The following is a 16,701-nucleotide window of genomic DNA, read 5'->3' on the forward strand; positions in this document are numbered from 1 at the left end:
CCACTACCAAGGACAGGAAAAAGTCACTGAGGTCTGGGGGATTCATGCACAAAAAAGCCACTCAAGGGAATCTGTAGAAAACAAATCAGTCACAAAGAAGGCACACATGATCACCATCATGGCAAAATACCGGTCTTTGCTTATTTGTCGCAGGAGCGCTTACGGTGTATACTTGTGGAAACGGGAAGGCAGGAGAAGAAAAAACTAAGTCCCGAAGGTTTTCAAATGTTTGTGTATGTGGTCAGCGTTTAACCAAAGTCTAAAAAAAATGTTGTTATATTTCAAAGCAGGGCAGATAGAGATACTGCACTGAGTTAAATCACAAGGGTTAATGTGAGAAAAACAGGAGGCCAACAAAGAAAAACAATAGAAATCACGGCGGAGGCAGGATGTCCGGTAGGTGGGAGGGCTACCTAGATGTAAACACAAAACTTGAACATTGTCTGATGATAATTGTTCTATAAACAATGGGCAACTCAGTTACTGAGCTCCAGAAATGTATAGAATTTTTCTCTTTAATTTTTCCTTTTCATGGAATAAAAGCTATAAAACTGTTAGCTTTCTTATGAATGTAGCCTGAGTAGCCAGCAGTCACCTCAGTTAAATAAATATAATTGGACTATTTTAAAGAGTCATGGCTTGGTTCAGAATTGCTGGGCCTGACCAATAGAAATGGGCACATCGGAGTTATAGTTCACTTTTCAATTATCCATGGTTGTTTTAAGGGAAGGGAGAGAAAAATACAGATTAGAATAGATATTTAGAATCTCAATTTAATCAACAGCTAAAACTTCACATGTTTTATCCTCCCTGCTTACAAGAAGCAAAACCAATACGATGGAGCGTGTTCTTCTGGTTTTGTTTGTTTGTTTGTTTTCCGAGCTCATCCTTTAGTGAAGCGGCTAGTGGTGCATGGTGAGGGAACAGAGACCTAGGAAGGGAACAGATGTAGGAAAAACAAAGAATGGGAAGAACAAGGTACACATTATGGAGATGGGAACTGCTTAAATGAGATTTCTGTAATAAAGCCTCAAGACGGTACTAATACACATGACCAATGCCGGAGCACAAGCTAATCATCAGACACTGGGTACTTTCTCGAACTTCCTCAGCACGGTCCATTAGAAAAGAGACTGAGCTCCAAGCCACAGGACCTTGGCTTAAAAACTGGTCTCCTGCTGGAATTCCTGTAATCTTCTCAAATCTCATTTTTATTTTTAAAACAAAGATAGAATACTGTTCTGCTCATATTACAGGACGAGGCTGCAAGCTGATGTGAAATCACTTTGTAAAGGGTAAAAGCACAAAATAAATAGCAAGAGCCATTATTATTCCTATGACCCATAAGCAAGTCTTTCTCATTTGTTAAAAAAAAAAAAAAAAATGGGGGGGGGAGTGATATGCTTGGAGAGATTCAATGAGACCCTTCGAAATACATGCTCAGTTCAGAATATTTTCCTCATCGTTTTAAATCCATACTGGTAAAGTAGTTTGCAATAAATGGTAATACAGAATGCAACACATCTAGTAAATATAAGAGGGTAATGGAAAAACGAAGGTCTCTAATTATTTCGGCGCTTTAGTGTTTAATTGTCTTGAAGGTAGCATGCGATCTTGGGGATGAGGAGGAGGCAAGGGAGAAGCGAAGGAAAGACCATTCTTAATAGATCAGGTTTTTAAAGAGAACACTTCTGGTCCAACAACAAAAGTGACTCTTACTTCACTTACAGGAAATTTAGAAAAATCAGCAGCGTGGGCCCATGGATGCCAAGTTACAACCCTACCACCTTGGCATCACTCTACCGTATTATTTTTCTAGTGTTTTATCTACGCAACGTAGAACTATACTTTAAAAATATCTGGATCATCCTCTACGTGGTGTTTTCAAAACTTGCTTTTTTCAGGAGTACTATTGTGAGCATCTCCTTGTGTCTTTAAATGAATAGACAATTTCAATCATCAGAGAGGCCTGTGGGTGTCTATCCGAAAGCCCAATTTGGCATGCCCTGTGTGTCTCATTTTATTGGACCATCCTGCACTAACCCCTCTACCAGAATGATGTAAAGAACACAAGACTCTCTGTTTGAAAACATGCACAGCTTTTCTAGGCTTGAAAATTAAACCATAAAAAGTTTACTGGAAAAAAAAAAAAACCTTTAAAAAGCTCCTTAAAAACTCACACCATAATTGCTCCCCACCAAGCGTGGGCACTTGCTAGCTGCAAGTAGTGGCACTGTGACAAATGTAGCAAAACTGAAAGCGGGCTATACTAAGAGAAAGAAAAAGTCTTCCACTGGCCATCTGTGAAAATAAGGCATGTGGCCATTAAATGCAGAGGCTGTAAATATACACAAACTCCATGAAGCAAATGGCAAAAAAGGACTAAACTTCAAGCTCAAACAAATCAAAATGTTTAATGCATAGTTACCACTGCTGGACGAAAACAGCTCTGATCTTTGCAGTCTGCAAACTCGGCATGTATTTCAATTAAATACCCCCAAAAAGAAAAGAAAGAAAAAAGAAAGAAATGAAAAGACACAGAAGAAAACCATCTGGAACAAAAGGCTATAGACAGCCCATACTCAATTTCTAGAAACAAACAGCCCCTTTAACTTGCACCAGCCTGTCGAGAATGTCGATTGGAATTATTGAAAGGCTGACATCTAGAGTGATGGATAGGTGATGACATAATAGCTATTTGCCTTTTTGTCATGGTCTTTGCAAACTGGCTGCTCTGTGCTGATAATATTCACTAAGGGGTTTTTCTCTCCCCTCCTGTCCCATAAGAAGTGTTCCCTAGCTAAGACACTCAGAAATGAGAAGGTTTTATGAATGAAAAACAAAAGAGAAGAAAACCCAAGGATCAAATGCCAACTTGCACATAAAAGCTGGTCTCGATTTCCTAATAATCAGTCGCCTAGAAAGCAGCTCTCTATCCATTTGATATAAATTTTCAGAGTAGAGAGACACCAATAATAAAAAGGCAAGCATTCAACGTCAGATTTGTGTGTGTCTTTTAAAGTTGTGGAATAATTAATACATAAATGTAGAGATTAAAAAATAATCTATACTCACTTTAATAAAGCAACAATATTCATAATCTGTGTCACTGTAGTTTTTCCTAGACGAATTCCAACCAGCAGACTTAAAAGTTTGGGTTTTTAAAAAAAATCGCTCACCATGCTCACACGCACTCCCCCTCCCTGCACAACCCCCCACCCCCCACTGTGAGGCAATGATCTATCTCACTTCCTCCCGAAGGATTTACCTAACATGCCTTCATGAATTTTTTTCCCCTAACCACTGAAATACCTAGCTCTAATTCGACTTCTCTAATTCATTTTAGCTAAAGGCAACATCTACAAAAGCCATCCATAAATCATTAATTAATTGTAGTGTCTTCCACTGAATGCAGAGGCATGAATTCCTTCATATTCACTTTTTCAAAGCGAAACCTGCAATTCACAATTCCTCACATGCCTTGTCCTTATCTGAGAGAAGGAGCATGTGTTAGATAATGCTGAACTAGAGACACTGTGTCAGTTTCTGAAGAGTTAACACGGCCCGCCCCATCCATCAGATGGCCAGCGAAGCATCGGGAGAGAATGATGGATGTAAAATTATTACAGGGCTGCCATCGATACACTTACTGCCATTTGTAACTAATGCTGGGACTGACACACTTTTTTTCATTATTAAACATCCACATTAAGTCAACATTGGTCACTGTCATTTCATGTTTGGCACTCTGTTAAAGGGAAAGAAAGAGGTTGACAATAGCAGAAAAGAAGGAGGCTGTAGTGGAAGAGTTTCCAAGCGGCGAGTGATAAAAATTAACCTCTGTTTACAAATGAGTCTATACAGTGTGTGGTAAGGCTTCTTAGGAGTATGACTGACAAGTGAAAGGAGAGACTGCCATCATTGTGGAATAAATTACAGTTTAAAATATACCTCTGACTTCTTATTCTATAGAAATTTACAATGGATTTTCACTGAACCTCAGGAGAAAAAGCAAGGCACTGTGCCAGGTATCCTTCCTTGCAGTAATAGAAGAATTCATAGCATGCGTAGGCATTTAGATTTCAGGTACACTGTAGGCAATTAATGTTTGCTTGGTGGGGCAAATTCTCTATTGTAAAAACCAGATGCACACAACTACGTGTTGTTGTTGTTGTTGTTGTGAGTGAAATCTGTTTTATATGTGAAAGTAGTATAGAAGTCAGACTTAACATGTAGACACACGTGCAAGAACACACACTCATTGGTTTAATCTGTCAGCCAAGCAAGGCTGGGGTGCATGTGTGTGTGTGTGTGTGCATGCTTATGTGCTCTTCACTTCTTTGAGAACTACAGACAAGGTATAAGTCCCTGAACACGTAGCAGTGCAAGAATGAAAGTAGTTAGATAGATGGCAACAAATCTAACACAATCAAAACAAACCAGAGCCTTGATACCATTTTTATCATGCAGCTGTGGGTTACGATGGCCTTCTCCTACTGAATGACCATTCTGGTCCTTTTCTTCTCTGCCAATATACTCTTTGACCTTAAGCTGTCCCTTGGTCTCCAGCAGGATAAGCTAAGGTCTCTAATTCAGTCCCCAAATATAATTCACGGTCAACTTCAGGCACCTTCTCTTGCATTGGCCAGTAATTCTCTTCACGGTATGCATTCAACCCATTTCTACCCAAATGAGATGTTTATGAAAGTCTTCTTGAGGGGTGTAGTGAAACATCTCTATGTGAATAACGTAAGAAACACTCCTATGTGAATGAAAGAGGAAAGGAACACATCTCGATGTGAAAGGACCGAAAATAGCAAAGAGAAAACTGCTTCTCCTTCCCGAACTGGCCTGCCTTCATGGCACAGTTGTTATGTTCAGCAACATTTTATGACCCTAAGGGAAAAGTTAAGAGGATCACAGAGATTTCAACCCTGGTATCACTGAGCTGTTGAACTAATGCCACCAACTGCCTCCTCCAGAACTTCATTATATGCTAAAAATTACGAGGATTTCCTGACACACGTAATGAAATTCATGCCTTAAAAGTAAGACAGCATAGGTCTCATTCCCCTAGGATAACTACACTGGGGGTAAGGGAGAGAAGCAGGGAAGCTTCTGGTCTATACCACATTTCAGTCAAGTGCATTGAGTCTCTATTCTATTAATACTGTCTGGTGGTATCAGGACAAAAACTGAGGTCTGCATGATTTCCTATTAACTATGGCTACCTTCACACATAAGGTCAGAACCTGAGTATGCCGTTGGTCCTATGATCAAGATTGTGCCACGTGGGTGTTAATGAAGCAAAGAGGGTGATTTTGACAAACTCAGAATATGGTGGGTCTTTCTGATTCTCCCCACCTGAGAAGATTTTTTTTTTATTCATCCACAACACTAATTTGTGAAGATAACATTATCCGAATATGCAATCAGGCTATAATTAACCTGAAATGACAATTATAAATAACACAGTGTCCCAGAGTTTCCAAGAAACCTGACATACACAGTTTTTTGGGTATGTTGAAATACTTCCAAGAAAAGTAAAAAATGAGAAATCTTTTAGAAGTCTTCAATTAAAATGTGTTTTAGTAAAAATGACTTTCATTATGTGTTTTGGTGTATATTACTAGAAAACATTTGTCCCTATCTTCACACCTCTAATTGTTTTTACTACCAATTACAGCTTTTCAGAATTAAGACTTTCTGCTTGGGACAACCATGTTGGTCATTTAAAATGTAGAGAAAATACTATGTATGAGGTTTGTGTACTCAAGAAAACAGATCTCCATGGCAGGATTCCAACATAGGGATCTCAGGTCCTGCTATCTACTACCTCTTGGACCAGTGGGAAACACCAGGCTGGATTTCTTCTCTTTTCCCCTTTCATTTCTCCCAGATCCTTTCTGTTTCTTTCTTTTTATCCACCACTCCCCCACCCCTAATCCCACCCCTCCACTTCACATACTTCATATGGAAGTATGTTAGGAATATTGTTTCAGTGAGAGAAATGTCCTTCTTTTGGTATTCAAATGATATGATAGAGTGCAAAATTTTTATCATATATCCTGTTTATGGCTTTCAAACGGAAGCAAAATTTCAAACCAACTACTGATCTACCTGTGCTCTGGCCATGGGTAAAGTCAGGCAATTGTAAAGATATATTAAATGGGTAGGTATTAGGAGAAAAACAGCGTAGGCATAAAGATATATTAAAAGGGTAGGTATTAAGAGAAAAACAACATAGGCATAGTGCTGTCACTTCATGTGGAAGAATAAGAAGGTACCTTGGTTGCTCAGGTATTGAAATGATCTCATAGGCTAAGCAAAATGGGTGGGGCCTTTATTTACTTCCTACCGGCAGGTTCACAAAAACATGCCATCATTAACAGTCAAAATACTAATTTGATTTAAGCCATATACTTTATGAAGGAGGGGACATATTTTCTTGTTCAATAGAGTAGCTCAAGTACACAATCCTACCACCCCTGATTTGTAGCAGGTGTTCATTAAAAGATATAAATTGGACATTATCTCATATCCATGAGTTGCATGTGGATTCAATCATTAATATTATAGAAATGGCACCCAAGCTAGTTCGACCGGAAAAGGCAACCACAGTTAATACCTGCTCAGAGGGCTTCAAAGAACGCCCTCTCTTTGTCAGGTATCAAGGTGTCATTCAGGTCCTTCTGCTGAAGAGATTCACTGAAAGTCAGCCATGCTATTACAATAACAGAAGTGTTTCACTTCCATATTTTAAGATTTTCACTGAAAAACCCATGAAAATGTAAGACTGTCGTTGATGTAACTCAACTGCATTGAAAGGGCATGGGGACGAGATCTGGGGATGACAGACTTCTTAAGAATGGAGACGTCTTAACCGGCCAACAGGTTTTGGCAGGTATGACTCCAAAAATAGATTTCTAGAAAGCTACAACACTAGAAAAGAGAAGGGGAAACTGAAGGCAGTCGTGTTGAACAAGAGGCAACTCTCCCTCTTGCAACACAAATAGAGAAGGTGCCAATCAGAGAAGTCAAATAGAGTCTGATTGTGGAGGGGGGACAAGGAGCGGAAATGAAGTCCGCTAACAATGGACAGCAAGAGAGCAAAGTGAATGCAGATGGCTCTACTCCGAGTACTTAATCAGAGGGCTGCGCGCAGAGTCACTGGAGCCGGCTCCAAGTCACGTGTTAGAACAACAGCTGATCTGTATTAGAGAAGATTAACTCGCAGTGCCATGGTGGAGGGCCCAGGATTATTTTATGTACTTCCACTGCCTTACAAGCCGTCAGCACAATTACTGCCCTCCGATCTGAATGAGTGATCTGTAACCACAGCTAAACAGCATGCTGCTTAGGGGCCTAGGAGCTTCATGAAGATGAATTTCCATACCATCAAAGTGCTTTTAATGGGTTCCCTGATCCAACCACAAGGCCTGTTTTGCAAGTATATAGAACTCAGGATGAAGGCTTCCTGTCCAAAAGGATTTGGTCGGTTGTCACTTGACAATTCCCAGCCAGCACAGGGGAGGAGAAGGGGGGAGATAGGTAGAGTTGTCTCTGCTTTGGAGGATTAAAAAAAAAAAAAAAAGGTACAGATGCTTGCTGAATGCAACCAACTGCTGTATCCACAGCTGAATTCAATGCGCTTAACAAATAACGGCAATTTAGCTATGCTTGCGAGGAATAGCTTGAGTCACTTTGCATTAGCATCTGGCTGAGTGTTAAACTCATTTCTACATGGGGAGCAGAGAAAAGGAATTTCTGTTCAAGCATCCTTTCAAGAATGTTTAAATATTTGAATATAAATTCCTTTATGCTTGCTATCATTCCTTCTTAGAGCTGTCACTTTGCTTTTCTCCTTCCCTTCTGGTGCTTAGCTAGAGAAATTTTGTGCCCTCCTCGCTGCACCAGTATCGCTCTTCTTCTGCCGTGTGCCTGCCAGGGATGCCTCCCTAACCGCGCTCTGCTCTCCCCTCCAGGAACGGAGCAGAACTGGAGGCATTTCTCCATCCTTGGGACCCACGTTTGGACCGGAGGAAAAGTACAGCTGTGACCGGATCACACACAGATAGCACCTCCACTGGCAGACAGTGAGCTTCTTAGAGGCTACGCATCAAATTCCATCTAAAACCTAGGGAACCAGAAAGCTGCCCAATTAGCAATCTGCTCATTCTGGACACTAGTGTTTGACTTGAAAGCTTCCCATGATGGTTAACTTTCAAATCATTGCTAAGTAGCTGATCATTTTTTCCCCTCTGATTTACTGTCTCTCTCTTCAGCTATGGGATTGTGAAAACAAGACCCAGTCACATTCTAAAATTTCAATTCAAAAACACCAAACAGGACCAAGATCACTCTGAGCATTCTGCAACGGCCTAATATTTTTCTGAGCAAAATACAGTGTAGCTTAGACACAAGAGTTTGAAATTGTTACATCTCGAAATTCAGCATTTTCACTGGGCTTTGGTAAAATGATCATGTCCGAGTTTTAAAAAGCACATTTTGTTTGGTAATAAAGTCAAAATTTCCAATTGTGTAGTCATCTAAACCTTGACAGCGCTTTGCATCGGAAACATATTTCATAGGCTCAGAATCCTAGTTACTTAGGCTATCAGCATGGGTATCATCCAAGCTTACGCTGATTAAAGAAGATTCAGCATTTTCAAATCCAGCTCATCCCCAAATACAAGTTAAGCATCTCGGTAAAGCAAAACTTTCACTCGGACTCAGATATTTCAAATGCCATTCCCTTTTAATGCAAACTGATGGCAGAAAGGGGGATATTAATTGTCAATAAGGTTTGGAGAAGGATAGAGGAGAATGATAACTCCTTTCTTTTCCAGATGGTTTTGATTAGGGTGGGCATGAAGGTATCTGTACTGACTGCGTGAGCAAGGAGAGGAGGGAGGGAGAACCTTCCTTCTGAGGTGGTAAGAAGATAAGAAAACAAAGGAAAAAAAATTTTAGGCAATTTAAGTATTTTGGGGAAGTCCATTATTTTATGAACTAACCTTTTCTGTCCGGCAGTTACTGAGACCTAAATTATTCACAACGGCCACCTTCCCATCAAGCACCTGTTGTTCCCGCCGAAGCTGCTCCTTCATCTGCCGAGCCTCTTGGATTGCCTTGGTGACAGCATCATGGTCATTTAAATAACCTGAAGATGTGACAGAACAAAGGCTATGTTTTGTATAAATTCATGGACAAGTTAACTTTTAACCACAAGAATCACGTCTTTTTTGGGGGGGGGGTGGTGGTTAATGGTTAGTGTCTGGCATAGACTACTTTCTCAGTTTCTTTAGTCTAAAATGAATGAATGAGTAATCGATAATGCCTGAGTGATACAGTCCTACGTGAATGTGGTGCCAAGCCTCTGCAACGCAAACGTAATATTAAAAGCAAATACAGTTGTTTCCACATGTTTGGAAAGAAATTTAAAATATAAGTTTTAAATAATTTTTTTCAGCTATCTGAGAATTCTTAGTGCAAAAATAAGACCTTTTTTTTTTTTTAATGTAAGGATCATTTGAATGTTGCCATAGGCTAGAGGTATTGATGATTATTACTCTAATTATTGACATTCTCATCATATTGGAAAGGTCAGCTTAGAGTTTGTGTATAGCACTATTAGGGTTGTTAGATACAGAAGGAATAAGTCATTATTGCCTGAGTGAAAGAAGATCATTCATTCCCTCCCTCCCACCCCACCCCCACCCTGAATCCACTGATGGTGAAGTAAACCACAGGTGGCAGTGATTTGCTATGGATACAAACTTGTAAGAGTGAAGGGGCCAAATTTCAAGCACAGAATGAACCCAAGCACCTGTGAATTGTATGACAAGAAATTGTGGCTACTGAAAACTACAGTCACACTTAATTCACACTCTTAATAAGATAGTCACATGACCAACTTGCATCTACAGCTCCATAATCCAAAGTTTAAAAAAAAAAAAGTCAAAGTATTTATTTTAAAGAATAACAGGTGCAAGGAGCAACATTAATTTTTAACTTAATTTTAATACTGGTCACCTATTTATTTGATGGACATTATTATGTTCGTCTGCCCGATTTAGGGTAGAATACCAATGGGAAAAGACTGTTTTGTAAATATTGAAAGGAAAGCGAATATATCATCTTTCACTCTCCCTATCTTTTAACTAGGGCATAAAATGGCATAAACTGAATCCATAATATGAAATTGCCCAGAAAAGGGACTTGTTTGTGACATGAGGCTAAATCTAACCAGATCCATTGGTGAATTGTGACAGATGGAGGGACTGTGAGACAGAAGGCAGGCACTAATCACACATAAAATGACCGGCTTGCCTCAACATGTTCCATGGATTCCAGCAAACTTTACACCCTAATCCATTTTTAGAACAAAAAACATCTGGGCCATAAATCCTCTAATCTGCCAAAACACGCTATTAAATCCCATGATTTGTTGAAAAACACTAAGATTAAAGAAAGGAAATATAAAATGGCTAACTGCCGTGTTAGGAAAGTGTTATTAATACTCTTTCTTTGTCTCAATTATGAATGTTCTGGTACTAAAGAGCCTTGTCTAATCATGTCAGATTACACATCCTCGCCGTATTGCTAGACTCTTCTATCTGATCTGTTGTTTGCCAAAAAACATAGAATACTTTCTTGCTGCTTAAACATTTCTATTGAAGAAGCTGGTGTCAGATTAGTACAGTGCTTCAGTGCTGGAAGGTTTCAAAATGATCCATGGTCCCCTCCCTCTCCCGATATGCACAGACTAGACCTCATCCTCTGATCTCCTTGAGGCAGCAAGATAAGTTCCAGTGTAGGCGACAGCGAGAGGAGCCTTGAGAGCGACTATAGGTTTTGCATTTCAGAGCTAAATTCATTGGAATGTACTCAAAGAACAAAACATCCTTGTTCATTACAAATACAGTACGAATCGTGAATGACTATTTAGACCTAGGTCAAGCCTTTAGGGTTAATGTTTCCTTTAAATTATGGTTGTTTTTAACCTTATATTATCCTTAGCATCCTCTCTCCGTTCTCCTGAACAACCTTCTTAATATATTCTTGAACTGAATCTGTTCATGTACACTACTACTCTAGAAAGGAATACAGCTCGTATAGGACAGTGATGGTCTCAGGACGTGTTCATTTACTAAAAGATCTTAAGAGGATCAGCCTGATTTTTCCTATGCTCTACCTACCCTGTTTAGGTACAACCTGGCATCATGCATTTTTGCAGTCTATTTAGCTTCTCCAGAGCACAAATACATTTTGAAATGGTTTGGCATACGGCGCTGAATAAAAGTATGAATTCTTTATGTTTTTAGGTGCTGCCAAGATAACATTGTGCAGGAAAAATGATTAATATAGATGCAAGGGATGCAAATTATATGGGGGTGAATAACTGACAGACATATGTTCTGTAATGTCTATTTCCAGTTTGAGGTGTGTGCTCCTATGCAGGTGGAAATAGGCGTCCACTTTAAAATAGACCTTGCTTTTACAGACTCTTGAATTTTAGTTAAAATGCCCTATGAAATCTAACATTTGTATCTGCTGTGTTAAATTTGAAGGCCATTTATATGTTACAGAGTTGAATCATGACAGGATTATGTGCTGGTTCTTTCCATTTTGTTCTCATCATAGTCACTAAATTACCAGTCTTGCTGATTCCCTCTCTCCACCCAAATGACTTCAACTCCAATTTTGGAGAGACCAACAAGGCTGAGCTCTCACCTTCCTTTCCTGCCCCACCCCCACCCCAACTCCTACCCCAGGCTAACTTCAAATCTGTCTCCAGTTCTGCCCGTTGTCTCTTCCTGCTTCAGTGAAAATGGTGCCCCTGTTTTGATTCAAGGCAAATCCCCTCAAATTGTGCTCTAGATTTCTGTACCTCTCCACTGGTCATTCTCTTTCCCATTTATGTCATCAGCTCTGAACTTCTCCACCATTTCTACAACTTCAATTTGTAAGTACTTAAGTTTCTCCACCTGAGACGAGCAAATGAAGTTTCTCTTTCAACTTTGGGTTGCCCTCTCTTTTCAACTGTCTCTCTTTACCTTCTAAGATTCTAATCATACTCTCCCATTCCTTCTTCACTCTTCCATTTCTGCTACAATCTTGTTTCTGCTGCCCTTGCACTTTTAAATTGCCTATTCCAAGGGACACTTGCCCTGGCTTGCAGAATGACCTCACTGACAATCCCCTTACTATAGAAACTCCTCTCTTCTTCATTTATCATCACAACATGTGATCTCCTTTCCTCTTTGCCTCCTCCATATCCATAAGCTTGTCTGGGATCTGTTCCTCATCTCCTCCTTAGATTTGGTCCATGGTTACAATCTTTAGAAAAACTTGGCATTTTGGAGTTGGAAAACCTGAATTAAAATCATAACTTTGCCACTTAGACGCTCTATAAATTGTACATGTGGTTTTAACTTTTTAAATCTCAATTATCTTATTGGTTAAATGGAGATAACATTCACTAGGTAACATAAATGAGTTAATATAGTCTTGCATAATAAATGGCCCATGAAAGTTATTCATTGTCAGTTTATTTACAAAATGGCATAGTGAAATACATAAGGTTTAGGCATTGGATACAGATGGGTCTGGGTTTCTGTTTCTTGGGAAGTGTGATATTCGCCAAATTATAACAATGTCACTGGGTTTCCATTCCTATCAACTGCAAAATGAATGTCAGGTTGATGGAAGAATTAAACAAAAACAAAATAAAACATTTTGTGAAGGAGTAGATAACACTGGATACCTGAGGAAGCAGTAGAAAATGCTAATGCTTTTCTTTTCCTTTCTCTTTCGTTTTTTCTGTATGTTCACCCTCAACAGTCTTATTGTATGGCTTGGACCATAATGACAAATCCGTGAAGGGATATCATTTCTTGTTGGTATGGAGGTTCAAGGAAAGAGAGCCATGCCACACAACCCCACCCCTATGATTCCTTAATAGATTTAATTAAGCCTGAATTATATATTTAGGCACCAACTGCATCATAAAATAGGATCAGGAGGTGGGCATGTGCTTGGAGAGGTTTGGTGAGTCTCAATCTAAGGAGGGAAGTGGGAAGGCAGTGGTCAATATGGCTTCCAGTTAGCAGCTCAAATGAGATTTGGGAAATGTAGAATTGGGATCGTTAGTGTAAGAAGTCTGCATGATTCTGTAACTTTGTTAAATTCACTACGGTTTCACTTTTTATGCTTTAGTGTTTCTTTTTCATTACTACCAACAAAATTCTCAAAATTAAAAAGGCCCCTTTTATACATTTTCAGGGACAGAAAAAAAAAAAAAGGACAACCAGGAAATAACCTGTGTTATTCATTTAATTCTTCCATTGACCTTATATTTGTTCCATTACAGTGGTATAAGAGGACATCTATTTGAAGTTTATATTTTTTAAGTGGTTTATTGTTATCAAAGTCCATTGCCAGCTTAGGAAACTCATGCGCAATCTTAGGATAAAAGCGAAACAGAAAGAGTTCTAGCTGCTCCACATGGAAAGAAACTGTTAAAAAACAGAAGGAGGGGTGCCTGGGTGGCTCAGTTGGTTAAGTTTCTGCCTTCGGCTCAAGTCATGATCTCAGGGTCCTGGAGTAGAGCCCCATCTCAGGCTTTCTGCTCAGCAGGCAGCCTGCTTCCCCCCTCTCTGCCTGCCCACTTGTGATCTCTCTCTGCCAAATAAATAAAATCTTAAAAAAAAAAAAAAAAAAAAGGAAAAACAGGAAACCACCTGTACTGGGTTGAATTGTGTCTTTCGAAAAGATATGTCTGTGGCCTAAACCTGGTATCTGTAAATGTGACCTTTTTTGGAAATAGAGCTTGTAATGAGATCACCCTGGATTTCAGGTAGACTTTACATGCAATAACTGGTGTTCTTAGAAAGGAGAGAGAGATTTGACGCAGAGACCCGGGGAGAAGGCCATGGGGATATGGACGCAGAGACCGGACCTAAGTATTGTCATAAGCTGGGAACACCAAGGACTACCAGTAGCCACATGGAACAAGGTGAGAGGCATGGAACAGATTCTCCCTCAGAACTTCCAGAAGGAACTAACCCTGCTGACACCTTCACTTTGGATTTCTAGCCTCCAAAGAGTGGGACAACCAATTTCAAGTTTAAGTGACCCAGTTTATAGTAATTTGTTGCAGTAGCCTTAGAAACCAAATACCACAATTGGTCTAAGCGTGCTTGAAGAGTCAAGGGGTGATCCCAGGTACTATAAAATATCTGCTTCCTGCCTCAAATCCCTCCTGATTTTTATATACACATATCTGCCTATCAAGCTTCCATACTTGAATGTCTCCTGAGTATCTGAGATGCAGCCTGTCTAGCAAGGAATTCATCTTCCCACTGCCTTAGACGGTTCTTCCTACACTCCATATCCCTTTCCAATGGCCCATGTCATCTAAGAGATCCCCTTTACCCCACATATGTAACAGGCAACCAAGCTGGGATAGTTCTGTTTCCTCCTCAGCTTTCAAATGTGTTCTTCTTCAGCCTCATGGTCCCCACTTTCACTGAAGGCCCCTACTATTTCACCTGGGCCAATGTCCTAACCTCTTAACTGGTTTCCCTATCTTTAGGCTTACACTCCTTGTTAATCTGTCTCCTTTACTGACCACCAGGTAAAGCATTCCAAAACATCTCCCCAAAAGTAATTTGGATCGTGCCACTCTACATTATTAGCTCCCCATCTCCCTATACCTTAGTCAAGGAGAATTTCATGAGATGATGAAATATAATATTCTGGGAAAAAATAACTCCAAGTTCAAATAAGTGTGGGAAATACTAAATTAAAGTGAAAAAGGTTTCTTCATTGCATAAATTCCCAAGATCTTGATAATGTTAATGTGCACTGTGAATCTTCAAAGATAACAAAAGTATGCAGCTTTTCCCAGATATCCTGGAACAAGAAACCCTGTAATGTTGCCCCAAAAATGTCATTCTGGGATAAATTCCAAACACTTTACAAAGGCTTAAAAGTCTCTTCGTGATGTCGATTCTGCTTATCTTTCCCACGTCACTTCCTGCTAGTCTCTCCAGAGTTCTGTGTTTAAGCTGCGCAAAACTAGTTCCTATTCCAAGCACTGGCCTGTGTCCTCCCACCCCCACCTCTGTCTCCCAAGCTTTTCTTTTTCACTGAAATACTCTTTCTTTCTAGCGTGTTTGGGACTTTATTCAACTGTCACCCCTTCTATAATGACTTCCCTGATATACCCCAGGCATGTTCCTTGGCAACCATTTGAACACCTCAACTCTATGCTCCTTCAAAACCTTATATATGCTTTTACTGTCACATTGTCTTCCATTTGTCTACGTTTAAGACGTCTTTCACACCAGTCTTTGAATTACTTGAGGGTATTTTAAAATTTTCAATCTTTTATTCCTTTGGCTCATGGCAGGGTCTGTTGAAGGAATAAATGCATGTTTCTAAGTTGAAAAGATCTACCTTTACAATTCCAAGTTGATTATCTATGTCATCATATGGATAGAAGCTCGTACCATAGTGACACAGATTTCCTGAACTCATGGATTTAACAGATGCTGTGAAGGCAATACAGATTCTTATTTACTACATATTTATTTTACGTAGGGCTTTTCAGCTAGAAATAAAAGTAAGGGCACGTGTTTCAAGTTATTTTCAACGAATACTGATTTTTTTCTATTGTTGAGGTCACTTTTGATCATCAAATTTTTGGCACCCTGATACATACGCATTTCTTCATCTGTGAAAACTCGCAAGAATTAATTAGATTATAAATGTGAAAGCAATTTGTAAATTGTAAAGCACTATGCAAATGTTAATTGCCAGATATTGAAAATACCCTCAACTTCCTGACAATCCACTGGCTTCCTATTAAACTACTACAGTATTTTTGTTCAATCATCTACCTTGATAGAAGTTTTTCTGATTAAAATTGTAAACTAACGAAACATCAAGGCGATATCCTCCTTCATGCCATTGTATTTTAAATTAGCAAGTTGTAGAAATAAAGTACCAAATTAATGAACTGGAAAATATTTTCTCTCATTCTATTGAATCAACGTGAGTCTACTACATTTGCTGAGTAAAGTTTTACTTTTCATGCATTAATGCCTCTAAAGAATAAAGGGCAAGGATAATACATTCTAGTATCTTCCAAAGACTTAATAGAACAAGCCTGGAGGCTAGCTAAAGCCTCTGTCCAAGACTTTCATCTGCTCATCCTCCAAACTTCCATCTGCTCACCATCTTGCAAAATGTATGGTGTAGAGAAGACCTTTAATACCCATTTATTCAATGAATGAGTGAAAGGCTAGATAAATGACTGAGAAGACCATCTACCGTGGAAAGCCCACCAATCAATAAGCAACAACTGAAAAGGGAGTATGCCAACTAGAGACCACGAATCCTCTGGCCTCAACCTCCACTGGCTTTGAGTTTGGGCAAGTTACTAGGTCTTCATGCATAGTCATTTCCTTGAAATTGAAACAGAGGAAATAAACAGAGAGTCACAGAACTGTCTACCCTGTGACAGGAACTTACTTAGAATCCCTGGGTAAGCACTAAGCCTCCTTAGGCCCTGGCTCCTTATCTGTAAAATAACAAGTTTTGGCTGGATGATATGAATATCAGCTCTATCTGGTTTAGGGTCTATGATTCTAAAATTAGCTTCAGTGAGAGAGAGATTAAAAATGCCTCGAC

The 16,701-nt window shown here is 39.4% G+C and overlaps 1 protein-coding gene across 12 annotated transcripts in view; it reads right to left on the reverse strand.

Moving 5' to 3' along the window:
* The window catches only part of SOX5 (SRY-box transcription factor 5), a 995,891-nt gene that overhangs the window by 21,879 nt on the left and 957,311 nt on the right, over window positions 1-16,701 (reverse strand). For all 12 annotated transcript variants that reach the window (XM_059185762.1, XM_059185763.1, XM_059185769.1 and 9 more), the window contains one exon: window positions 9,018-9,163. In XM_059185762.1, the coding sequence (XP_059041745.1) occupies window positions 9,018-9,163 (146 nt within the window). The remainder of the gene's footprint in view (window positions 1-9,017; window positions 9,164-16,701) is intronic.

The sequence above is a fragment of the Mustela lutreola genome, chromosome 8, assembly GCF_030435805.1.
Source record: "Mustela lutreola isolate mMusLut2 chromosome 8, mMusLut2.pri, whole genome shotgun sequence".
NCBI lineage: Eukaryota > Metazoa > Chordata > Mammalia > Carnivora > Mustelidae > Mustela > Mustela lutreola.